This window comes from Amblyomma maculatum, chromosome 11 (assembly GCF_055883805.1).
Source record: "Amblyomma maculatum isolate TAMU_Amacu chromosome 11, ASM5588380v1, whole genome shotgun sequence".
In the NCBI taxonomy this organism is placed as follows: Eukaryota; Metazoa; Arthropoda; class Arachnida; order Ixodida; family Ixodidae; genus Amblyomma; species Amblyomma maculatum.
In genome coordinates this window covers 13,931,846-13,959,640 of record NC_139354.1, presented here as the reverse complement: position 1 = coordinate 13,959,640, position 27,795 = coordinate 13,931,846, and the positions used below count along the sequence as shown (strand labels likewise).

Below are 27,795 nucleotides of genomic sequence, written 5' to 3'. Positions count from 1 at the left end.
GTATTTGACTGTTATCAGTGTGCTCAGTAGAAAAACAGCGATGTCAATACAGGCGTCTTATCGGCCTGTTCATTCCAGCTCTAGGGAACCCGCGTAAATGTCCAGGAAAAATGTTTACAGCTTTGACATTTTCGTATTCATTTCTTCAAAGAATGGAAAACCAAACATAACTGATTATAAATGTAGAGGCGAAAGTGTAAATAATTTCAGTACCTGTCAAAAGTTATTAGAATAATAAGGCCAGTCTATACTGGTTTAGTTTAGGTCTCACTATCAGCCGCGATCACGAAACGTTCAGCGGGCCTATGACTCTGAATAATGGACTCAGATATTTTAATCGTTATAGAGCTCACTGGAAGAGGTAGACGTTTTTAACCATGGCCCTTTCCAACTTTATAACGGCAGCAAAAGATAAACTGAAAACATTGCAGAGTGCAACTGTAATGTCTAAGCCTCATAATTTTGAGAGAGATTGTAACGTTTTCTTCCGAAGAGTTTTGAGAGACTATAGGGCTTCGCTGTCAGGCGGATACTATGGTATCCATTAGGACTTCTTATTTAATGTACATACTGTTCCAGATAAAATACATAGCCTGAGTCTTGCGTCACCAACACTTCAGCCATTTATTTGCGCTAGGAGCTAGTCGTCTAATTTCTGGAAGAAGCATCTAAATCTCCTTATGTCCTGGCAGTCTAACAAGATTAAATGAAGAAATAATGCAGTTATTAGGCACACGGCACCCAAAGCGTATCGTTGGAGAGTTTTAGCATAGGGCGATCCGCTATAGTGATCCGCCATGCGCATGTGCAGATTGATCTCGACGCGACAAGCGAAGAACCGTTGAAAAGCAGGTGGTTCCACCTGGTGTTAACAATGCGATCTGCGCACGCGCCCTCACGGTCGGTCTCGAGGGAGAGCGCACTCTCCTCCCTCGAGACCAGCCATGGCGCTGTAAAATCCGAAATATAGTGGATCTTGGCAGCGAATCGTGTGATGCTGTGTATCTATTGGCTGCTGAAGACTATCCAAGTTTGCGTCGGAAAGAAAAACAGTTTTAACCACATTTCTCCCGTTCCCAACACAAATGAAGAGAAACGGCGGAAAAATTACGCTGCATAATCGAATAACGCGGCAGAAAATCCACCTTATACTGGTGGCCGAAAAAGTTGCTTTGCTTGGTATGACATCATTTAATACAGGTTTATTTGTTTCGAGAACTTTGCCGTCAGAATCTCGGGAGTGTGTTCAGCTGTTCTCTCACAGTGTTTCTTGCAGACACGAAGGGTGTTTTATTACAACTATCTACAATGCATAACAAAGAACAACACAAAACTTTGAGTTCAATTTGCAGCTCCCTGCACTAGGTAAGTGTAGGGAAAAACACACAGGCGCACATCAAGCACGAAGTTCCGTCGATATAGATGCTCTATAGATGCGCAGTTGCTGAGCTCAACAACAACTTGTATGCGTTTTTTTTTTTGTTCTCAATTTTGAGAAGTTTACTTTTCACGAGATAAAACGAGTTTGACACACACGCCTCGGCTGTTCGCCACAGGCACATGCAAGAAACAACATACATTCGAACGTACACTTGCGAATAGAGGGCACAGTTGCAGCAATGTATACAAAAGCCACGCAGTCTCGCCACGGCTTTAAGAGCCGTCGTCAAGGCGAAGTGTGACATTGAAGGCTTACACAACCCTCGCCTCAGTGCTTAGTCTTTCTGCTCCTCTACACATGCTGTATAGAGGCAGTAGACACAGTTACTCGTTTTCCCCGTGGAATTAACGCGCGGGGAGCCTGTGAGGTCAGAACGCATGGCAATGCATCGGGGAATCATCTATACTAAGAAGACATTCGGAAATGAGATGTTAATCAAGAAGGTCGTCGGCACTACAGAACAAAGCCTTAATTAACACAGCTGGAATTGAGACCGCAATTTTTTTAGGCTGGAAATAGAGAGAGATAAATGATGGATGGAGTTACAACAAATATCTGTTAGCAATAATGAACGAAAAGAGAAAACTGACACACACCGAGATAACAAGAACCAGCGTTGCTATGTTGCACACACGCGAAGGAAACATCAATATCGAGGGAAATTTACAGATCGACACGGCGAGATATTCTTACAAGTATATACATGCATAAACACATATGAACGTTTTTTTTTATCTTGGAATGAGAACACACATTCTTTCCTAACATGTGCAAAGCATTGCGGCTGTGACGTCAGCAGCCCACAGTCAAATTGCCCAAGGCTCAAATAGACTGCCTCTTCTATATTTCACGGAATAGATAAGCTTTCCTCTGATGAAAATTACTAGGGACTGTTCTTCGTTTATTTCAGGCGTAACTTAATTTATCATGGACCGCTTCTTAATTTCGACCATAATTGATTTACTGAGAATTCTCGAGAAGCTGGGCCTTTTAACGTAACAATGTTAACGTTCTTGGTAGTTAGCTGATGAGTGCTCAAGACAATTGGAGATAACAAAGAATGGGCCAATAACCTTTAGCTTCGGTGTAGCTGGAGCAGATATGATGAGGAAAAGTTTGAGAGACGTGAATTACTCGATACAGTCATTCGTCGTTTCTAATTCCTTTACTTCTGCAAGGGGAGGCGTGGAGGGGGCCGGTGAGAAGGGATGAAAATTGGTCATAATTAACAGCGCAGTTTTATTTGTAAACGCTTTCTGCTTTCGTGTTTTGAGCACTGTTTGCAAGCGCTATAATATATCTTATCTTTCACGATTGCATTATCATGAAGTGAATATACGCCTATACTTTTGTTCGAGAAACTTTCTCGCTTAACAGGGAGTTTAATGTCTGGTGGTGGCAGATTTGAAGCCCTTGGCAAGAGTTGCGACATCAATACAATCAGCGCACTGCAAGGCAATAGGGAGAGGCAACTAAAGAAACAGAGTTGCCTCCGGTAGACTCGAGCTTACTCCAAATGCAGAAGAACACCATTCAGGCTTCGGCACGTAGCATCGAGCACGAACAGGTGGGTACACAGTAGAATCGCGTTTACACATGTTGGCATGTGCATTTTGCTTGTGTGGGATAAATGCATTCATTGGACACGTCACAAATGCGCCAAAATGTCGCGCGCCGAAATTGAAGCCAAGACGCTGACCGCACTACCTACGAATCTACTTAGCTGAACCCGCTCGTTCACTGGCCCAAAGAGGCAAAGCGGATGCCGTGGCTTCAAATTCCCACTATACTCTACTCGGGCATCTATAAATCAGGTGGAAAGAGCACTCCAAGATGTACAAACTTTGTTTGACACGTCAGCACGTTTATTCTAGCTTTCCTACGCGACAGCCGGAACTGCGACAAGCTCGAAAGTCAGCTGAATGCAAAAATCGCGTGCGCACAACGCCAGAAACAAGTGAAAAAAAAAAATCTGAACAAAGATCATGTCATAAAAATAACTTCGCGAATTCAGTTCGCATTAAGAGCGTTCAAGCCTCGCATGTACGTAACAGTGAGAGAAAGTGAGTTCAATGGAGCGCAGCTCCCAGTTAGCTTAAGTGAACAGTTGAGTACCCTCGAAATGCGCCAGTCTCGTAATAAAACAACCAAACAGCTACCGCGAAAAAACTACGAGATACCACAGAAAGAGACATAGGCTGCCTCGGCTGGTAGTTTTCTTTTTTCTGCCACTCTTCTTTGTTCCATCTCTACTTCCTCTTTCTCAAGAGTGCGCGTATCATTCCTTCTGGTGGATCTGCGGCTCGCCCTTGAGAGGGAGGGTTACGGGACAGAGGGGCCTTTTCACTTCTTGCCCCACTTCTGGAAGAGGCCCATCCTTTGGCACCGGCAGTTGGTGCCCCACAGGTTACAGCGGCACGATGAGTTGTAGCAGCAATCGTTGGGTCGGTGGTCGCAACTGCCTCCGCGACGAACGCAACTCCTCCTGCGAGTAAAAAGGCGACGAACATTGTTTAGGCTTTTGTCTTTCTCACAGTAATCTTAAGAAACTAATGAAATAAGTTACCAGCCTTTTGGCCTTTCTCTAGTTTAAAGACTTTCGAGCGACGTAGACTTCCTTCTCCGTCGGTGGGCTCCCGAGCACGCTCAGATAGCATTGGCCTTAAAGGAGCCTCCTGAAAACATCTTTGCTTATGCCGCTTTTGCATAAATCATCCACAAAGAAGACCTTGTAGAGAGTGTAAATGGCATAACCTATGCAGAAAACGCAAAACGCTACACAGAAGCACAGAGAAAGACTACAAAATGACGCGCAAGAGTCATGTAGGTTTTGATTTTATGCGACGCTTGCATGGCCACTGTATGGTGGTCGATATGAGTTTTGATCCGGGGTTTTCATTCCCATGTAGTGAAAGTTAAGGCAGCGTCCGTATTCCGAGTTTGCGTCGTTATCGAAGTGTCGCTATCTCGTGCGACCTCGAGTCATCTGATTGGCGGAAACGCCGGAACATGATGTTGACACCTCTTCCGGTTCCGTAGTGGCAACACTCGGTTCCAGCGTTAGACTGGCTGCAGGAGCCAATAAGTGACATCATGCTACCCCAGGAACACTGTCATGAGAACTGATTTAAATAATTCTTGTTTATTTGCTGACTATATGCTGGATGATTATCGCATTCGGCGCAATCAAGTTGGCGTTTGTTTTGTATACGGTCAGTAACTATTAAAGTATAGTTACTGATCTAGGGTCAGGTGAATGAGAAAGATTCATATACTTTTTTCTGGCATTTGTGAACTACGTATGTTTTGACAAATGATGCCGTTAAAGAGTATTCTTCTACTAAGCTTCGTAAGCAGGGGTAGTCACAGAAGTGAGCAGTGTTAATCAGGAACAACGCTTGCTACATTATCAGAAATACATTTGCACGCGCAGTCCAATGCAGTCTCTGAATTCGACTTGTACGCCACTGGCCTGAGCTGATTCTACGGCTGTACTCTATCAAGCTTAGCAAAGAAACATCGTTAATATTCCGATAAGGTACCCAGTCAGAATTCATAAATAACTGAAGCGAAGCGACCTGGTTTGTCATAGTCAGCATAAAGGTTACCACTACTACGTTCATACAATAACAAAAAGACAAGGAATATGCAGGAAACTTATATGCAATATGGAATGGTTATATGCCTTGGTGTCGCGCACGTAGAGAAAAGTGGAGATGGGTTTTCAAGAGCAGGGGAGATATAAATGGACGAAGCCTTCAGGAGAGAACACCGAGGTGTAATCCTGGTTTTTGCCGAAATGGAAACTATTCCTTGGGGAGACGTCGAAGTGTAGTTCTGGTATTTTGTTGTGACACGAAGGACATAATCAGAACGAGGAGATAAAAGCGTAGATAGGCGGCCAAATAACGTCGTAAAGCTTATCCTTTCTTTCGGGTCGTCGATGTAAAGACGCGCTTCCTTTCCCTGAAATCATCTGTGCTTAGTATGCCTCCACTTCCACTTTCTTGCCCTGTTCCCGCACGCAGTTACGACGGCCCACTGAATTTCGCCGCGAGTTTTCTAAATGCTCGTCGCAGTCAGAACCATTTCTAAGACCTTAAAGGACCAAGGTACACCCTCCAGTCGGAAATATTTTCTCTCCCTGCGAATGTGAGGCTTCGCTCTCGGAACGTGAAGAAGGAAACATTTTTTTCGAAATAGGAATAGCAGTGCAGTAAGAGCCACCGCAATCAGCAGATTTGGCGGTCTTTCTCTCCTTCCCTTCTTTCGCAGATGGTTTTCTCTCTCCTGCCTGACCGTCTAGCCTCCGCCATGCCTCCGCAAGCCAAAACGTGAAAACAGTTTCTGAACAACCAGGCCGAGCAGACGTATCAATAGGGATGCCACTGATGGGAATTTTCCGAATGTTCTTCCTCGTTCCTCATGGATGCTAGCATGTAATTTTGGACGATGGAGACACATGAAACATCACTGCAAACAACTTTCGTAAAGAGAGTAAAAATATGCTATAGATGTACGCATGGAGTAAATAAGGAGTGAATGGAGGGGGAGAGGTTGAGAGGGCTGTGTGCATGGCATAAGTGAGCAAAAAAAAAAATAGTTGTGGTTTAACTCTGGTTAACTCTAGTTGAATTGCGATAGCAACTGCGGAAGCTTCTTTTGCTTGCTACAGTATTCCCCTATCACGCCCTATCAGTGTAAGGTGCCATATTATTGGGGACATTTAGGCTCATCCTTTAAGAGTACGACGCGAGAGCGTAAGTTACCAGACTTCTTCTTCTGCTGCTGCTGCTGATGCTCCTCCTCCTCCTCCTCCTCCTCGGCTGTTCAAGGTCAAGCGTAGCCTCCGCCGGGGATACGCGATGGCTCGAAACCTGGCGCAGTATTGCTATCGCAATTAAACAAAGGATAAGGCCATCTAGACAGGCGTTAATTGAATCACCGGCATAACCATAACATCGAGACCTTTCTCTTTACTGATGTTGTTAGTGATATGTTCTGTGCCTCTCTCATCCTAAAGTTCGTGCTAGCATCTTCAGCAAGAATCCTACCAACTAGCCCATAAGAACGTCATTCTTCTTCGTCTTTACAATGAGTAGTTGAGCGGAAACCTCCTGTATCGGCTGCAATAAAGTTTTAAAAAATAATAATTCGGGTCTTATTCGTTGCTTCTGGGGGAATGACATCTGATACGCGAGAGGCGTGCAGACTCTTGAGGCATATATGCGAAAGAAACTATGCATGAAGGTATAGTTTGCATCAGGCATCAGGTTGCAGGTACAGGCTGCAAGAAGCTAGTCATTTCCCGAAAGCTCGGTTCTGTATGATGAGCCCTTTTTTTTTTTTAGCAGGTCGCAGGAGTTGTTTTGTTCAAAAAATTGGTCAGGTGAACGTACGCCTGAATATTTGTGTGCAGTCGCCTCACAATGTGTAAATCAACCTGCTTCTGTTACGTATAATCTCGGAGATTATTTTCATGCACAATATAGACTTATTCCGGATTATTCTTGTACAACTGGCATTTGCAGGATATTTTGCAGTTTCTCGAGGTGATATCCGGTTCGCTTCAAAAAATATGACGTGCGAAAGTGGCGGTTTAGAAAATCAGCTATGAATTTTTCACATGTAGTGTAGTAGTTAAGATCGCCTACGCGATTACGTAACCCAGTTACCGGAATGTTCAAAGCGTGCTGACAATCTTGCTCAATTTAATAGATTGCAGTGCCGTTCTAGCTTCAACGTTGTCTTTTAATTTTATTCCAGCTCACTCTCCCTCATTCGATATTTATTAGAAACCATATGAACATACCCTGAATCTTGAGCGCGAGTCACTGTTGACATGCATGTGCCGTGCTCTTGTAGAAAACAAAACTAATTGAACACCGAACAGCCAAAGCCTCATGTTATATAAAGACCAGAATTCTTTAAAAACTAGAACTGATGTCTCAGGTTAAACTTTTGAATTCGGCGAGCACGAAACTTCACTTTAAGGACTCGAGTAGACGTTTCGATTGTTTATTGACATAATTAGTGCAGTATGCTATAGTAGGTGGGATTTAGCAAGTCAGGGCGCCCCTTCTCCTTCATCAGCCCTTATGGAAAACAAGAATAAAGTAAGAAATGAAGTGATTACAGTGCGAGGTCGAGAACGAAGTTCTTGAAGCCGTTTCACAAGAACACGGCGATAGTTTTCATGCAAACTTTTTGTTGTAAATGTTTGAAGGCTCTGCAGAGAGGTTTTTGTTTTAAATAGGCGTACAATCTGATTTTTTTTCTTTGTTTATATGGTGGATTTGTTTCTTTGTACTCGCGTCGAGATTACTTTTTCTAATGACTCAATTTTGTCTGCAGGCGTGCGCTTACTGCTCGCTTACATGCATTTCTTTCCGTATCGGAAGCAGCGCACCTGTAGTACAAGGAAGAACCGACACGACAGTTATTATAATGTTTATTTATTGCCCTAAACCCTGAGAGCTATTCCGACAAAGTACGCCTTGTCGTGTGCAATAGTGTCTTAGCGTATAGGGAAATTAAGGTTATTAAAATCCATGGCAGTATAACTATACCTATTCCAATATGTTCGGTTTTAAAACAAAAGCTGCGCCATGTACAGAATGCGATGCATTCACGGAAATGAGCAGTACTGGAAGAGAGCCTATTGTGGGCGCAAGGAAATCAGCGTAGGAACACTGTAGTCGCTATCTCAGACGAGGAAACACACGTTGGAGAAATCAATCGCTCCGCCCTGACTGTCTGGTAAATGAAATTTGCTCGCCGCCTCATACCCACGCTTCAGACACGAAACATGGCTTCCAATTGAAAGGCTCCTGACAGTCCGAATGTCAATGGGAGGATGAAGACAACCTGTTTGCCTTTTGTTCTGGTTCTGTTGGTCCAGTTTTCGCCCTCGCTTTTCGTACCAGTCGTTACTCTCGACGGACTGGCGTGCGCGACTCCCCCAAAATCCAGCCAACGCCTGTCTCCCGCGAGAGGTGTCTTGGTGCCGAAGAATCTGCGACGAAGCGACGAGTTCGACCACTAACCATCGCTGTCAATGCGCCGGTCAAGATGTGGATTCCTACAGAACAACTAACTGAAGGAAAGCAAAGGCGTGTCTATCAAGCATCTGCATTGTGTATAGGAAAAGAAAAGAGGAGAAGTAAAGAAAGGAGCGAAAAATATAACCCCAAAGGCGATGAAAGGGGAAGCTAACCCGGCTCAGCCTACGCTTTGGTCACGTCTTGGTTCGCCTTTGCGTCGACTCTCGCGAGCTCGGTGTCCTTTCGGCTGTCTCGCATCCGTGAAGGCATTTCGGAATGTCAGTGGAAAAGATACAAAAAACAAGAGTGGTGCCACCTTTGTTCCCCTGTTATGCCTGTGCTACTGTGGGGACAATGAACATCATCGAACGCCGTCGCCGAGGGCAAAAGAAAGAGCAGCCAGCATCTCGAGAATAACGCATCGATAGCTCGGCCATCTCTACTGCCCACGCGAAAGTGCCTAAGGACTATCTAGCTTTTTTTTTTTTTTTTGCATGACCACGAGATTAAACGTACTACATGTCATGCATCCCTGAGGGTGCAGAAGAAAGGCGTCAGCATAACAGAGAGTTTCTCAGTTGAGAACAAGAGGAAATGGCTCTGCCTTTCTGTCTTGTGCATCAACGATCGGACCTTTGGACGAGCGGTCTTATGAAAGAGCGGTTACAATAGAGTTGGAAGCGAAGAGAAAGAAAGCATATTGCTTCCGGTTTGAAGAGGGCGCCGGTTTGTCGTCGAGTGGAATGGCTCCCGGATTGAACAGAGGGATTGGAAGAGGTGCATCTTTATTGGCTTTGTATCAGAGTAAAAGCATCCAGTTGGTTGCACACTTCGGATACACTGGACCCACACTTGTGTGAAAGATGAAAGATCGTTCTGATTCCCCATCGGCCGCATAGGAGAGAAAAGAGGGACACTGTTTTAGCTTGTTGTCGCCCTTTTCTTTTTGCAGCGTAAGACGCCGCGTGATTGGAGGACAATCAGCCCAGCATTCGTTAATAAGGTTCCGCTCTACACTGCGGTTTTAGCTCCTGGAGGACTAATGCTAACTATATAAAGCAGCGAGTGCGTTCGGTTGGTTTTACGCATTCAAATTTTTAGCGTGCTACTCAGGTTACTCGCCCAAAAAAAAAAGAAACAACCCTACATATATTCAGACAGGGTGCAAACTGTCGCCTAATTTTATTGAGGCAGATTCATTTGATAAGATCCAGGGGGACTATGGTAGAGGCCTTTACCATGCAGTGCGTTTAGTCAGACTGTTGATGATGATGCTGCTGCTGCTGATGATGATGAAGTGAAAGATGATATTCTCCTCTAATGAAATCAGTTGACAGTTTGTGTTCTGTTTATATAAAGAGTTATTTTTTATGTTTCCGTACTTAGGTTAGCGTTCTGGGAATGGGAAGTTAAGATGAACGCACTGCTCGGTAGTTATTGGAGTGAAGGTAGTCAGGTAGTTTGTTCTCATGTTCCGGAACTTTGAACTTGAACAATGTCATGGGCAGAGCGCGAGCGGGGACTCAAGCAGGAAATAGTGAGTTAACAGAAGAAAGCGAGAGGTCAATCGACCAATGACCACGCACTTCACTGTTTACACCGTTCACACTTCACTGTTTACTGCTAGTAGTAAGAGAACATGTATCCTGCGTAGAGTTGTTTTTAACGGCCTAGAGCAAAATATTATCGGTGACAATAATTGCTATAGAAAAATATGATATTTTTTTTGGTTCTGGTTTAAATACTGAGTACTTGTGCACTGTTTTCTGGAATGGAAAAGAATTTTGTTCTTCTCATAAAATACGCACCTACATTACTTCTGTAACCTGAATGGCAAACACATTTGCGGCCATAGTCACGTAAGAGTCGAAAGACGATGAGAAAATGTTGTTATAGACGTTTTCAATCTACTTTCAAGACAGGCGTTGAGTACAAACTGCTACAATTTATGTAAGGTACTTTAGAATCCCATAATGTGTGCAAATGTGTATAGAATTAGGAAATATATCTGTAAGCACTATGTTTTATTGTGCCTAAATATTACGTGTGTGCAGAGAAATTTTTGTGTGTCACGCACATTGCCCACTTAAGTCGCCATTTCAGTCGCTACAAAAGTGCCTCTTAGTATGAACGGCGACACTTTTAAATTGGTTGCGATCGCTGATTTTTTCTTGCCATCCTCATTATCTTTTTTAAAGAAACCAAGCATGCATTTGATTTTACTTATTGATATTACATTACTGCGTTGAGTGAAAGAAGTGAGTAAGAAGATTAATTACGCGTGAATAAATTCATTGTACCGCTTCGAACGCTTAAAAAATAGCAGCAACTACTGACCGGGGCGGGTAAAATAAAACTGGTAATCCAAATAGCAAAATCGAAGCCCACTACAACCAGTGCCGTAGAAGCTAAGCAAAGCCGAGCTACTAAACCATAGGATCCTGCACGTATTGAAAAATGTAAGCAATAACAAAACTAAAAAAGTTTAACACAGTTTAACAAAAGTAGACAAAGCGAAAGCGCGCGACTCCTCCATGGATGTCTGCGAACCGCAAGGATACCACAGCTGAGTCTAGACGAAACGAAGGTGTCGAAGGGGTTTTGACGTGGGATGTCCCAGGAGGCGAGTCAGATGGGCAGCGGTGAAGGGAAAGGGTACTCGAATGGGACTGGTAGGTAGTGTACCATTGCGGCAGGCAAAATTGTATATTTGTTGCACCGGTACGAAGAAGAAGAAGAAGAAGAAGAAGAAGAAGAAGAAGAAGAAGAAGAAGAAGAAGAAGAAGAAGAAGAAGAAGAAGAAGAAGAAGAAGAAGAAGAAGAAGAAGAAGAAGAAGAAGAAGAAGAAGAAGGAGGAGGAAGAGGAGAAGGAGTAGAAGAAGAAGGGGAAGAAGAAGAAGTAGAAGTAGAGGAAGAAGAAGCAGAAGGAGAAGAAGGAGTAGAACAAGAAGGAAGAGTATTAGGAGTAGAACAAGAACAAGCAGAAGGAGAAGGAGGTGTATGATGTAGAAGAAGAAGAAGCGAGCGCTGCCGGCTTCGCGTCCCCCATGCGGAGAAGCGGGTGGAAGCCGCTATATACACGATCAAGGCCATATAAAAACCACTTCGACCAAGGTACAGAAGAGCAAAGTAAAGTTTTCACTTTAAAATTATCAAGAAAGTAAATCTGATATCGACGCAAGAAGCGATCATGAGCTCATGCGAAAAGTAGATACTACCAAAAGAAATGCGCTAGGAAAATGAAACAGTCCAAGGTTTAGTGTGGGTAGACAAGCTCTCAGTCAAAGGACTGAATGTGGGTGGCTATTGGCGTGAGTGGAATTCAAGAAATAGATTACCAGCTCTTTCCATCCCGCTGGAGAAAGTCAGCTGCTGCTCTGGACGCTATGCTGAGCAACTTCAAAAACGAGAGGGTGCTCACACACAAAAGAAGGGTCCGAAAAGCAAACAAGAGTCGAATATAAACAGGCATCTATTCAGCTCTTGGCGCGAGGTTCTAAAATTGTAACAAACGTAGGCCGAAACGAGAATGGAAGAACATAAGGAGTATGGGAAAAAGTAGGACCTTGTAATCATCTCCACGAATGTTCAACGAGACTCTTCCGAAGATGCATTCGGAATTTGTTTATTAATAGCTTTATTGACCTCCGACTCGTATCAGGACGCAGTGCAGAAAGTGAAAATAATGTTGTACGTTGCTTCTTCCACTGCACCTACTGCAGAAGCACATGCATAATAACATGGTTACATTTTGAACTTTATTTACTTCTTCAAAGTCAATATGATTACCAAGAAAGACTCCTACCTGAGCCGTTTTCTGTGGGCTGCGCACCCTACATGGGAGTATGTAGCAACACATGTAGTGCCCCATTTAAGTTCCAAGACATTGCAATGGAAGCCAGCACAGAGCTAGAGCCATTATTACAGCAAAATGAGGATAGTGAAGTTTTAAACCACCCGTATGCGCGTTAAATACATTTCTGCAACAACAAACACACGTACCCACACTCCATAGCCCTGTATAGTTCAAAAAGACAATAACATACTACAGTCCCACACCTGTTTACAAGAGTTCTCAATCCAATGAACATGTGAGCAAGCCTCATTTTAGTTGCATAATTTCACAGATCGTACAGTTTAGAATAGCACAATAGCGACTACTCGTAGGGAAACACCGATAACATCTCTTCTTATTTCACGGATGAAGGCTGCCATTTTCGATAAAGAGGTGGTCACTGTCCATGGTGACAGTGGTCGAAGCGTGAAGGCGGCGATGTAAAGTTGGTCTGTCAATGCGTGAAATCAGCATTGTTGCCTATCACGGTGAAGAAAAAATAAGGCTTAATAATCACCAAGACATCCTTTAGCGTAAGCTCAAATGCATATATTCTTTTGAAAGTATATGTGTAAGGGCAGAGAACACTGCTGAATCATATGAAACGAAAAATAACAGTAAAACCTTTGTAAATATCCCAACATAGTCTGAAATGGGAGCTTGAAAAACTAAGCCAGTTAACTTTGTTTCGACGTCACCGATCATCGGCAGTCCTTTGTGAACACAATAAATTGAGGCCGCGGTGAACCTTACTATGATATTGAAGGATGTCCAGCCTTATTGCAAGAGTGCAGATAGAGAGGCATCAGGACTGAAGGCGCTGGTGGGGACTCGAATTTCTTGGGTGCCATACTAGTGTGTCACGGAGGGTTTCATGTTCACTGATTCGCAAGTGTGAGGGATAAAAATCTCGCCTTTGTAAATCCGACCAGTTGAATGCTATTATGTAAGCCTCAGAACTACCCGCCTTTCACTTAGTGGTTCGCGGTGTGAGGGATACTTTAGTTTATTTATCCCCAAAACTGAACTTAGTACATGGTTAAAAGACCGTATGAGCAGCTCTCCTTATGGCAACCGAAAAAAAAAGTGTAATAAATGAAGCCTACGGCTGCGCTTTTCCTGGTTACGTAATTCATGAAATGAAGTGAGAATAGTACAAACGCATTTGCTTTTTAAACCCTTGTTCTTTTCGCGCCTTCTCTGATCAAATTTACTTGAATCCATAACCTAGGCATTAGCAGACTGTTGGCATGTTGCCCCGACATACATTTTTTAGCCCTATATGTTGGTGCGTACTTTTCAAATTTTCATATATTGGCAGATTATTGGCGCTCATTACGCGAGTTGTGAATCGAGTTTGGCCTCATACCATAAATAACTTTAGGGGGTAATTCCAGAACATAGTCTATATTTTGAAGCTAGCCGCATCGCGCACTTCGTAACGGGAGGACGCTACCCAGGTCGAGTACTGTTCGTAATCCATCTCCAGGGTTAATTTTTTGCCGGCAAGATATATTATGTTGCCCTCTGTTTGACTTTGTCCGCTTTCAGTCGAGGTGACGCTACTCATATATCATACTCTCGTCCACAGACGTAAATAGGAGGCGAAGGCTGCTGACTGAGGAGAGCGAGAAAGGAGAGGGCTTTGGAAGTACGGTTCCGGCGCATATGCCTGACACTGAAAAATAGAGGGGTCACTTATAAATACAACAGCTATTCCTACCCAAGTTCGCACAGCAAACACCACTGCGCGATTACTGGGCTTCTTCAGGAAAGGTGAAAAGAACGTCGAGTAACGTTTCAAATAATGAATAATAAAAAAGCGTTAAGCTCAAGTATGAAGCTATAAAGGTGGCGCAACACACGCCTGTATGTAACGGCTTCCGGTCTATTTTTAAACTTCGAAAAAATTTTGTCGCTTTTCAAGTTATAAGCGTTTTTGTGAACTTTGACCCCACTAAACCTTTAAAACTGTTTTCGTCTTTACCGTGAACCGCGTTTGAGACAAAAATGTTTATTCTTTCTTGAGCTAGCGGTTTAACGTCCCTCAAAATACCGCATACCGCTACCTTTCCACTTTCACTGTCGATAGCCTTAAGGATAGCATAGTCACGCCAACTTCCTATTCGCTTCACAGGAAAGTGAACGAACGTGCCTGCATTTCGACCGCCATTTAACGAGCTGATTGGTGCGGTGGTGGATAGCCGGGTCGATAGACACAAAGGGTACCACTGCGCATGTATCTGATGATAAAATAGCCTTGAATCGTACGTAAATGAATCATGCATTCTTTATCGCCGCAAGGAGAACTAGCGAAAAAGAGCCTGAGAACGATAACTTTCCACTTTAATGTTTATTCTGCCATTTGAGTTAAATAAAAGCAAAAAGAAATCAGTTGCTAAAGACTTAAACATGAGGTTTACGGTTTGTGTGTTCTTGTCTTATAAAAATAGTGCCAAGCGGGTATACAGCAGCCTATAGTTTGGCTGCGCAACTGAGCGTGATAATTTTGTTCCTTAAGGCTGGAATACTAATCTCAGTTACCAAGTTGAAGTTTTTCCGCCTCCCCATCAAATTAACTAATAAAAATGCAATGAAAAATTAGTAGAATTTATGAACTCGTAAGCTACAGTATCCGCACTGAAAATGCATGCGACTGTGAATGCAACTGCAAATGTTTATTTAAAGAAGAGCATTTTGTTCACAAAACCTAGCGTCGAGTGGATTTCGGGCTCAGTTACTTTCTACAATAAAACTAAAGCTGCTTTGGAGGAACTCAGATCTTTCTTAAGTGCGGTAAGGCGAAAGCCTTTCCTACGGCTCTCTGCAATCATTAGCAGCTTTTTCGGTCATTTCCTTCTTTTTTTTTCTGTTTCTTCATTTCGCTCCTTTTCCTAGTCTTTTTCTTTTCTGTTCTTTTTACTTTTTATATATGATATTGTTTTTCCCTTTTTTTTTCGTTTCGTTACTTTTTTTCGATTCGTTAAATCTCATGTTTTTTTGCACAATTTTGACGTGTTTAGCACAATTAGGACGTGTTTTGACCTCTGTACACTATATCGACGTTTTCTGCTATTTTGACGTCCAGTAAATTTTTTGGCTCTAATTATTTAACTAATTAGTCACATCAGAGAACATTTTGTACACAGGCGCATTTTCCCCCCTCCACCTCACGCAATGATTTTTTTTTTTTTTACTCATCAACCGATTCATTTCTTGACAATGATGATGAGACACCCTCCTTGCCGCACAAATCTTGCCCACATTCATGAGCCTATAAAAACTTTTGCCTTAATATTTAACGCGAAGGCGGCATTGAATTAAAAAAAAATGTTAAGGCCAAGGCTGCCGGCTCAGCACAGAAGCGAAACAAGCGGGTGAATATTGGCGTATTATCTCTCAGCCTTTCCCTGGTAGGAAGCCATTCACCTGGTTGGTTATTCCTGTGCCAGTCACCATCGGGTTGTCTATGCCTCCACCGCGCGTCAGGGCCTCCTTTGACCGCGATAATCACCTTCAAGCCTCTCCCCTACGTGATAACTTCTCCTTTGGAAGCCCAATTTATCTCCTGTCAACTATGGCAGGTGATTTGTGTCTACGGTTTATAGTGTGATTTCAGTTCAGTAATAGCCATCTGGTGCAATCGGGTGTAATATTAGACTAATTTATGAATTTGTGTGATTACGCTATTTAGCTTCCTCTTTTAGATTCCAGGGCTGAATGTAGGGTGGTATAACTGTGCCTTTTCCATTTTAACTCTGGGTGCAAACTCAGTTTTTCGTTACGTGCATTGACAGTTTGACACTATATTACGCAAGGAAACAAAACTTCCGGTCTGAATCGTGTCATAAGCCGACTCTAATTTTTTGCAGCTGTTATTAAAAAGAATGATACTTTCAGTTTTTATGAAATATGTGTTTCTTTAGCGCTCGTCTGTGATTCTTCGCTGCTGTTCTTGATTTATTAGAGATAATATGTCCCGGTGTTTGAAAAGAAGGCTTATTCGGATTGCTCAATTGCATCGAATTGTTCATAGCGTCTTTTTAAGATATGTTAGCTATAAGCAGTGATTAAAAATCGCCTACGAAGTGCGCACCTGGGGACCGGTTTCAAGCTTATGGGAAGAAACTCTCTACACAAAGTGGGAGTGAAAAAATTGCAAGGGTTCAACGCTGCTGAACCAAATATTGAGCGCAAGATATTAGCTGCGGGTGACCGAGCGTTCTTCTCTTTTTCTTCTTCCTCAGCCCACATATAAAGCCCCGCTTTAACCAAGTCGTATGAATGTGTCTTAGTGGCCTTAGGGGTAACGTGAATGCCAGGGCCTAGCAGGCTGATTCTGAAATATCCATCCCATGTGAAACGAGAGACCCAAGTTGGTAACTCCTGCCGACCGCTTGAGTTGGTAGCCCAGCTCTCACCCTAGTGTAACGTGGGGTGTGACGTCACAGCGTCACGTGAGTAAGACGTGGCTACCGGCCGCGCTACGCTGAAGGCTCGAAACCTAGAGTGAAACACCTCGTCGTCCTAAAAAAATAAAAAAAGCAGCTCGTTTTCAAAGCAGTTTGTTCAGGGAACCAAATAAATATTCTGATGCATAAACCATAATGTGAAGGTTCATGCAAAATCGGGCGCTTTCAAAGGCAATACAATCAAACGACGAATCTTTCCACTGTATTAGCAGGAAAAATATGTGTGCGGAAAAGAAATAATGATCGTTGTTCAACTGCTACACCGCGGTGCATCAGTTATTTTACGCCGCAATGTTTCATCTTGTTTGTCTGATGTTATGGATCTGCGGGGCCATTAATCCTCGTTACTATTGGATAGCCTTTAGCACACTATTGGAAAGTATTTTGGTTTAGCCTTGAAGTCTTTGGTCGTATATAAAACAGCTGCGCATATGTAAACTCAGATTGTAGCCAGACCCGGTGTAAAATGACAAAGCACAGCAGCTTGGCCTTGTGTTTATGAGCTTGTGGTTAGAAAAAAAAAGTGTTTTGCTGCTACGTATAGGTTGCGCTACGGCGACCTTGGACGAACACGGGTCGAAGCTGTCTCTAAAGTCACGCTATGCCAAATACCCGGCGATCGAAGCGTAGTCGGCCGCTTTTGACGTCGACCGAGGCGGAAAGTGGTGCGGCGAGGGCGAGTGGTCCTGAACTGGCCTTAAATCTATCGTGGCGTTGAGCACGACGCGGGCAACAATGACGCATTTGATATACTGCAATATGAGACTAACAGTAAGTTTGGTTATTACCAGGATGCATCGGATGTGTTCTTAGGGCGATGAAGCGCTGGCGTGTCCTTGTGCACTTTGTAGTTGTGTGGACGCGATGTAAAATATTCCTTTAGGGGGCTTTCTTAATCTGAAACTGGCTACCCGCCTGCGAACGGCATAAAACAAACTTAACGAAAATTCGGTGCTTTAAGTGCTAAAATGCTTTGGATGTGATTTCCTGCATTTAGCACTTAAGAGAGAGAGAGAGACAGAGAAAGAGAGAGAGAAATAGAATAGAAAGGCAGGGAGGTTAACTAGGCGATGCCCATTAAGCTACTCTTCACGCGGGCAGGAGAAAAAGGGAGAAAAGGAAAGAAAGAGCTCCAAGGAAAGGTGTCTATCACATGTCCAGAGATCTATAGTAAAAGTCAATCTCAAGTCCTTCAAAAACTTAAGGAGCATCTTCATTGCTTTCCTTTGTGACGAAGGTGTCGTCCAAGGGCCCGAAATCTTAGCTCGTGTTAGAGGGCGAGAGTCCAAGCAGCGGAGTGTAGCAGCCAGGAAGGCACGCTCACGCTCAAACTGAGGACAGTCACAAAGTATGTGCGCAGTCGTTTACATGAAGGTTGCAGCACTTAAAACACCGCATTTGCGTTAACGGTACATTCGCATTATAAGTAACAGAAAAAAAAAAAACACTATTTAGCTTATTTTTTTTTCTTCGTTTCACTCGTGCTGTTATAGAGTGCGTTGCATTTTCCAACGCGTTCGACTTTTCTGGTGCGTTGTTCAGTTGCATGAAATAGATAAGTAGGAGTAAAGAAGAGCAGTACAGAAAACTACAATGGCGGCAAGGAGAGTCGCAATCTACCTGTTGACTTCACAGTGGGTTCGCATAACAGGAACGATATCGAGTTCTATGCCATAGAAAATTTTGTTGTGACATGCCGCACCACAAGTTGACCTTGTGGTGCGGCACTAAACAGCAATTTGCAGCTTGCTGTCACCTGTATGCCTCAAGAACCGTCGAGTATAACGGCATAAGTTCTGTTTGGATTCGATGGAAGGAAAGCAAGGGGTATCGTAGTTTGAGGAGGCGTTAAAGTTTTTACCAGACGTACGCAATGTTTTGAAGCAGCAGCATTCTTGTAATTAACTGGCCTATTGCTGGTCCCTCAAGTTCTCCACTATTTGTAACACATCCGATGAGTACTACACCGGTGCCCTTCGGCCTATCAGACTCCGGACATTATGCAGCAGTATAACTGCTAGAGAACTAACACACAAATATCTCTGTAAGCGCACTTCGGGTTGCAAATAGAGCAATCTTTTTTCGGAGCCGTTTCGCACTATAAGTGTCTCGCACTGCATGTCTTGATATTGAAAAGCCGGTTGAGCTGTCGAGATGTAGTATGAGTGACTGGCTTTCATAATTATTAGGCACTCAGGTAGATTACCTGACGCGTCTTTGGTCACACCCTGTAATGCTCTTTATGAATTTTAACATGCTCTCGGTTGTCATCACAGTTCATCGAGCACTATGCTATCATAATAATATAGCACTTATAGCGTACTCACAGCTCACAAAAACGGGGCACATGAAAAAAAAGGTATGCCGCTCTCAAGGCCAGACATAACTAACAGCACGTTTCAGTATCGAAACTTTTATATGGTGAAACAGAGAGATGTTCACTGCAGTTGGTTATCGAATTCATCGCTGAACGATGTTACACTAACACGTCATGTTTTACTCAGATGGCGACGCGTGCGCTCCAAATGTATCAGCTCTCCTCTGTCACGCAAAAACTAAACAAACCGCGAGAAGTGAGTGTAAACAAGCGGTAGTTTTATGCAGCTGCATTATCGAACATCAACTAACTACTAGATCAGGAGGCAATGAGAGGAGGCGCTATTTTGCTCCCTATAGCCATTGCTTTCTACTGCCATAGTGTTCTCACTTCTGAGTCCTCTCAGCGGCGCAGTAATTGGTCGTCATTCCGTTGCTTCAGTTTAGCCTGATCGCTCTCCACCAGTGACAGTATTTTAGAAAGATCTGGCCCTAAACTCGGAGGCACGGTTCTTGCCAGATTTAGCTAATGAAATATCTATTACATTTGACATTACGAAATGAAGGAGATTATAATGAAACATCACAGGGTAGGAAGGTGACTACACCCTTGCCTGAACTGCAGCGTCATACAACAATCAGAAGGGTGTGGAGAAATGATCGTAGATTCACCCAATGAACAAAAATGCATTTTCCTAAGTTTCACGAGGCTTACTGTTCCGTAATAGACAACTCACAAAATTTCCCAGAATCTTTATATTTTTTTTGTTGCGAAAGCAATACTACGACAGCCAAACTGAGACTCAAGTGGCCGTAGCTACGCCGTGAAGAGGCCTAGCTACGGTCTCCTCATAAAACAAATCAGCCTGCCATGACATTTGAATTCAGGTTACCCCTATGCCATGGGTGGGAGCTGCCAACTGGGGTCGCTCCTTTCATATGGGAGGGTGATCAGAAACAACCTGCCGGAAACATTTGCATTCTTGTTACCCCTACGACACGCAGGCACGTCCATACGGCTTGGTTGAAGCGTGACTTTATATGTGGGCTGCTAACTTACGCTCTCGCGTCCTACCCTTAAAGGATGAGCTTAAGTGTCCCCAATAATGTAGCCCCTTACACTGATAGGGAGTGATAGGGGAATAATGTAGCAGGCAAAAGAAGCTTCCACCATTGCTTTCGCAATTCAGCTAGTGTTAACCAGAGCTAAACCACAACTAAAGCTTTTGTTGAACTATGGCGTGGTGTAAAAAAATGTTGTGAGCAAGGGGCAATGAAAGTTTTTTCTCACCCTTTTTTTTTTCTTTTTTTTTTTTTTTGGGGGGGGGGGTACATTATCGCCAGAGGCCCGATATTTTGAAGATAGCTGGCTTTTAGACACATTTAACAAGGTATATTACGCATTATGTACGAATTTAGGCGTATAGTGGAATTCTTACAGCCATTAGGAGTGAAGATAATAAAGAAAAAAAAAGGCCATCAGGAGATAAGAAGGTATTGCGTGAATTAAAGCCAAAGGATGAACTTCCGGAAACTTACTTTCGTGTGAAGAATAGAAGACGGGCCAGGTTGTCGTTGTAATCATCCAGGTCATCTCCTTAAAGTGAAGAGAAAAAAAAAACTCATTAGGAACAGCATGGTTATATTTTTAGACTTTTGAAATACAAAATTTAATCGCTGGTTGAAGCATATTATGGTGACATAAGCATGTAATGTGTCACTTCTTTCCACACTTCGCAATTTCGGACCTAAAGTTCTACTCTGCTGGCTACAGCTGCTAAGGTCAGCAAAGCCGCGCAATGCCCTTCATACCAGGAGCGACTGCGCACACGTGACGTCTACCACTTGAGTTGGTGCGCCTTGCCGCGGCTGCGGTCACGTCACTATCGCCGAATGGGAGGACTAAAAAAAAAGAAGTAAATTTGGGAAAAAAAACCATTTATTCCCATCTTTAGAATTAAAAGATCCTGCTTTTAAATAGAAAAGAATACTGCGAAAGCTACAGAACAATATCTTTTATTTCCTGCTGTTTAACTTTAGCGAAATTTTGGCTTAGCTGAAACTACTGGTGATAAATGCTTATCAACTGAAACACTTCAATAAGCCGACATGCTGCATTTTCTGTTTTTCCCACTTCCGCTGAGTGGCGAAGCATGAAAATGTAAAATAAAGTTTCGTTTCGTTTTTTGAAGTTAAATTAAAGCACAGAGACAAGCTAGTCAGGTCGTAGTCTTAACGGCGAGAATGTTGAGTCCGGGCGAAGATGGCGGCACCCAAATGATGGCGTCTGCCGATCACCCCATCGACCGCCCACAGCTGGTGGTCGATGTCGCGCGTCGCCGCGCAGTTCATATAACATCATGGTACTGTGATATGACGTCACCAGTTATCACTGGCACCTTTGAGAGCTTCATACATTAATAATGAAACCAACGATGGGTCTCGATCTGGAGAAAGTATTTAATGACTCTGTGCAGCTTAATTAAAATTCATGTAAAAAGGTATTTGTATTCAGAACTTCGCAATGGGTGATTTTATATGCTGAGAAAGCCCATAGTATGTTCTTTATAGCCTCGAACTTGGTGCCTCAACTCCTTTAAGAAACAACATCATAAAATTTGCATGCATACAAAATGAACAAGAAAGAAAAAGAATTGAAACTCCACGTGGACAAACTAAAACAATCTAGGCAGAAGCGAAAACAAAGACATCGCTAATACCCCTTTCCTCTCAATGACTTAAAGAAAAGTGCGATGGGCTTTAAACTGTTTAAGAAACATTAAAGGAACATCGACAGAACTGTCAGCTGACGTACGTGCATTAAATAGGACAAACTGAGGAGAAAACAAGTAAAAAAAAAAAGGTGATCAACTTTTTCCTCACATGACTTGTCATACAAGAGAAAAAAGTTGTAAACTAAGTGGTAACAATTTCACAAAGGAAGAAAGAGCCGTTGGCACCAAATGAATATAATATAGTTTAAAAATGCAGAAATGTTTTCGATACTTTTGTCCACATGATTAATTTGGAGAGAAGAATAGTAAACTTTTAACTGCACATTAAATGTCATGCGAAAAAAGAGGCATAAGAAAGATGAAGCACAAATAAAAATACGAGGAACATACAAACATATAGCCTGCAGAATTGGTCACGTGAAAAACTGAAATAAACCTCAAATAGTCCATGAGAACATATTGAAATATAAAAAGCAAATTTGAACGTAAATATAAAACGACAGAAAGTACCTGGAAAAAGAAAGCACAGAAACGTGGGAAGATCCTATTCCCATATGAATATTTGTATAAGATATATATTGAACTGCACGTTATATTTCACTAGAAAGAAATAAATCAAAGTGAAAAATATATAAACCGAAAAAAAAAAAAATATGCTAGGGGAAAGAAGGCACGGAAACAAGGCCAGACCTTTGTTGACTCGAATTACTCCGAATCGCTGCTGCTGTCACTTGCGGCGCTTCTCAACAATTTAGAGACTTTGTTAGAACGATTGAATAGAGGCTTCCGTACTCTGTCTACCTTGAGCCCATTCCTGCTTTTGGTGTGCACACAAACTTTGACCGCTTCCTGCCACATGCAGTGACAGCTTTAGAGCCAAGTAAGTGTGACCAAACATATGGTCAAGCAGCAAACAGCTATATACAAAGACTCTTTGCTGCTTCAATGCAGCTATATACTTCTTGATTAATACGAATAATGGATATCTTTCAAATGTTCTAATATTTGCGTAAAAAAAAAAAACCGACTGTTTTTCTTTTTCTTTTTTTTTTTTTTTTTTTTTTTTACAGCACACGGATGTCTCTGGCCTCCATCGAAATGCAGCCGCCGGTGGTCGCGATTGAAGGCTCAATTCTGATTTCGCTGCAATGATTTTCTTTTTTGCGTGAAGGCTCTCGCGCTGGAATATTCATGGTTGAGCGCGAAGCTGGCAATTTGACCTTTTCTGATAGACGAGGCAGTCACGTAGCAAATGAGTGTGGACTACGAGTGAGAGCGACCTTCGGGGTCACTCATATGATTTTGCAAGAGCCCATGCATGGAAGACGTAGGAAAACAAGCAAATAAAATAACTATAACATATCCTTGTAGACTATTCAAGTATATTATGCTGAAAGAGAGAGACTGAAATAATTAATTTACACCGTTGCGTTAAAATCCTCTGCGTTGTGCCTCAGAAGCAATCAATTTGTAGCACTTTATACCAGATATAGCTCTCCTGTCCGACCAGGATAGCAGCGACACAGGAAATAGTCCCTCAGATTTTTCACACAAAATGTATATTCAAGCAACACAAAAAGTACACATACATACTGTCTTTTACAAAAAGGACGTTCCTTTGAGTCGCCTACTGTTTGCAATAACTCCAGAGACCTTTGAAATTCGCTTTATCGAATATACTTCTTTGGTCGACTCATTGGTACAGAGCGACACTAAAGTTTCTCCTTTGATAAACAAATGTAGTATAAGCACATAATGTCGAAAAGACCGTCTGTCGAATTTAGGAGTGTTTTTCAATTATTGTTGTCAGTTCAGTCTGCCGCGATTCTTTTATTATTTTTGAACTAGAGAACTAACAACAAAATAACTCAAGGAAAAAGCATGAGCGCAAGTGGCTAAGTTTGAATAATACGCTTGTTACATGTTCAGAGTTAAAACCAACAACACAAAAGACATAGTAAACCTACTAATACTGTCATATCATGGTAAGGCTTTAGCCAACTGCCAATTGTATCTGCCATTCCGTGCTGCTTGGTTACAGGTCCCTGAAGAGGAACAGAACCACACTTGAAATGTCACTAGACCACTTTGCAAGTTTCTGCGGCTTAAATTCGTTTAGCCGTATTAAACAAATTTAGTCGCATCGATTTTCACCAGGACTGTCGTCCTGCCTTATAGCAAACGTTTCAACACCTACAGAGGAACCAAGCCTTACCAGACGGTTCGAGGATTATACATGTAAGTTTCGCCAAAACCTGCCCAAACCTGGAAGTTCTCGCCTATGCAGTATCGATGGAAATGCATTAATGATTTATGTTTCTTGCGGGAATGGGCAGAAAGAGATTGCTTCCGGAATCTTCGTGTGCCGGCTGCCGTAACTTAGAACGATGGAAAACGAAACGAAAACTGTTTCAAAGAGCAGGTATGGACGGCACAAACCCGAAACAACGGGCGTGTGCCACGGGGAAACCATTACACGCCCCTTTTAACTCTCACGCCACGTTTCGATCGTGACATGCGACATGGCTCCCTGGGTATGAGGCGAAGAACGCCTGGCGAAAAATTCAAGTAAAAACTTTTCGCACCATAAAAGCAAGCCATCAGAGAAAGGGAGGTCTAAAAAGGCCATAGTTTGGTTGGCACTTTATCAGCACTACACAGGCGACTTGCACAAGAGGGCGCATTCGATGTGATAAGGAGACAAAAAAAAAAAAGTCGCTTTCGTTAGTTCACCGGGCTCTAATTAACATTCGCTGCCAGGAAACGACGAAGGCATCCACGTATGTGCAGATAAATTAGTTGCCTTTAGTGCCTGCTTCCTAACAACATTTCGCACGATGTTGCAAGCGGGTGACGTCACATACACTGAAATTAGAGTGCCAAGAGACCACTCTATGGATGACAACGTAGCCTCTAGTTCTAGCATGTCCGAGATAGGTCACGCTGATGAAAACTGCTGCAACATCTGTTTGGACAAAATTAGATAACGCTAGTGCATTTCAATGTGGACGCACAAAACGAACGCGCAGTGGGGTAACCCAGCTGGCTGGAGGAAAAACGAGCGCTTGCAGTTTGGAGCGAATGAATGCGGATACTTTATTAACTTAGCTCTTTCCTCTTCCTTATTCGAATTGAGCGAGCAGTACTAGGAATTGCTATACACGGATGGTGCAATCCTGCTAAACTGCAATTCGCATGACCGTAGTCTGCACACTTGTTTTCGGACACTTTCCACATTTCTTTGAAAGCACTCGTACCGCTCTAGTGCACAGGCAATAAAAACTTCCAATGAACATTATGAAGCGCCACCGTTTCATCATAAATGGCTCTTTTATCTCGGGGCAGAGACAATGGGGTAAAATTCTGAAGAAAAAAAAAAATGATTGGTACTAAATTTGAATTCAAAAAAGAGGCTTCCAACTTTTTTGGTGATTACTAGTAGTTGTAAGACTACTGAGGAATATTGGGAGCCACTACAATGACAATATTAGTGCGAATGGTCTAAACGTATAATGACTAGCGACCTTTTCCTTTTAAAATTTGCCTTCTGCTTACAGCGGCTTGTTAAGAGTGTAATTACGATAAATATTTTAAAATAAATAGCGGGAAATTAGAAATGTCCTGATGAATTCTCTGCGGGCTGGTTAAATAGTATGGTGAAACTTCAAAATATGCCAGACAACAGCAATCAAAAACGACTTCCACTTGAAACATTACACTTTAGATTTTTTTTAGGCATGTGATGAATTTTGTCTGTCTAGGAATGGAATTTCGCGTAGAAAATGCAAGTGCATACTGAAACCTAGCGAAGATCAATATAATTGTGCCCCCAGCCTGTCAATGAGAGTACCTTCAAAAATTGCATAGAGAATTATCTAAGCAATATTTGCATATGTCCTCCAAGACTGCCCTGACCAGGACTAGGAATTTGGTTGAACGGATAGCTTGAAAATGGGGCTTGTGTTCTGCATTGCACAATTGGTTAACAGGAAGGGAAAGGTCTATTTTGAACAATATCTGCTGCGCAATGTCTGCACTCTCTCTTTCTTCCCACACGCTCGCATAAGTGCAGACATTGCACAATATCTGCACTTATGCGAGCGTATGTGAAGAGAGAGAGAGAGAAGGAATAGAATAGAAAGGCTGGGAGGTTAACTATAGACGATGCCCAGTATGCTACCCTACATGTGGGGAGGGGAACAAAGGGAGAAAAAAGAAAAGAAACAGCGCCAAGGAAAGGAGTCTGTAGCGTCTCCAAAGATCTATAATAAAAGGGTTCAGAGAGCGTACACTTAAAGTCTTGAACTCAACCCCGAGTTCTTTAAAACCTGAGGAGCGCATTACTGCATTCCTTTCTGATGAAGGTGTCGTCCAATGACCCAGAATATATTATTGTTAATGCGTCCTGCTTTGTACACGTATCTGGTTGCGCTCCTCCTACGACTTCGAATAGGCTGCACGTGGACTCCGTTCCGCATGTATGCCTGTGGCCGAGCTCCCAGCCCATCCTGTCCCTCTTGCGGCAATACTGGCACACTGGGACACTTGCTCCTCGTGTGTCCAGCCTCCGCTGGCCATCGCCAGAAACTTCTGAAAGGCTATCGGAATCTTGGTCTCCCTGCTGATACGGAAGGGCAATTGCTCTTCCCAGCTCGGAACCAACTTTCTGCTCACCGGCTCCTCCTGATTTATCTGGAGGAGTCTGGCCTCAGCTCTGTTCTGTAGGCCTGCATGGGCCTATAGTGCTTCGTGCGAAAATGGCGGCGACATATACGGCGTCAGCAACCTTCCCCTCCCCAACCTTCCCCTAATTCCAACTTCCCCTTCCCCCTGGTCACCAAGAGTGATGCCACAAAGATGGCCAACATAAGACGTGACCAGTATCCCCTCCCCCAAAAATAAACCATAGTCACCACCACCACCTATAGGGCTTGTAGGATGTTTTCGCAGGAATTCATTACTTCGGGTGAGACTGACATAAAATTGCGGGAAACTGCCTTATGAGAATTCTTCGCGCGCATATTCTACACATTCCGAGGCACACAACATAGTCCGTACTGCATTTGATACTCTCATTACACCGGATGGAAAAGTGTTGTATGGTATGATAAGGTACATGAGACTTAACGACCCAAAACCATCAGGAATAGCTGCTAGCACCTGAAGTTTCTTTAAGTGGACAGGCACAGTACGTAAAAGGATACGTGAAGCCAATTGTAGGCAAACGAGCTGTATGTAAACGGAATGCCTAACAAAGCGCATGAGAGTTTAATAAGGGTGAGTCTTTACTGTACGATAGCAGACTGTCGAAGAATATGCATAAGTACAAACGGTTATGGAGAGAATTGTACAACGAGGCGCTCGAAGAAGGCCTGTTCGGAAGACGCCGCATGCGTGCCCTGGCGGGAAGCGCACACACCCATCGCGGAACATGTAGGTGCGCCTATCGATCCTTTCCGCATTTGGGACACGAAGCTGTCTCTTCGTGGGTGTACCTCGGGCATCGACCATTGGTTGCGCGTTGGCACATGGCTAGGACATTCGGCTGTACGTACGCTAAAGGTTAGGTGTCACCGGCATTGCCCCTTCTACCGCCACCACAACTTTCTACCAGCGGTACTGGAGTAGGCACATTCACAGCCACTCACACCACACCATCAATCATCATCATGATCAGCATCATCATCAGCGCAATTAATGTTTTTCTGTTACATGGTGGTATCATTTTTCAATGACCGCAAAAAGTTCTTGACTTGCAGCAGCGATGGTAGGGTATCCTAGCAATCATCGCTCGTTCTTTAACTTGCCTACCTCAAAAGAACTAGATATCTGTGTGAGGGTTCGGTTTGCGCATTGGGTAATTTCCATGAAATACGATAAAAGACGTGTAGGTAAAAAAATGCCAGGTGATATGCAGGTTACCATAGTTACCTTCTGGCCTCGCTATACTCGC

General features: G+C 43.1%; 1 protein-coding gene across 7 annotated transcripts in view; it reads right to left on the bottom strand.

The window, feature by feature from the left end:
* Positions 1 to 1,266: 1,266 nt before the first annotated feature.
* LOC146172892 (xibalbin-1-like) overlaps positions 1,267 to 27,795 on the bottom strand; it is a 116,915-nt gene continuing 90,386 nt past the window's right edge. For all 7 annotated transcript variants that reach the window (XM_084584857.1, XM_084584856.1, XM_084584854.1 and 4 more), the window contains 2 exons: positions 20,647 to 20,704; positions 1,267 to 3,926 (listed from right to left, as the gene is read on the bottom strand). In XM_084584857.1, coding sequence (XP_084440983.1) covers positions 3,785 to 3,926; positions 20,647 to 20,704 — 200 coding nt within the window. In that variant the 3' untranslated portion in view covers positions 1,267 to 3,784. The remainder of the gene's footprint in view (positions 3,927 to 20,646; positions 20,705 to 27,795) is intronic.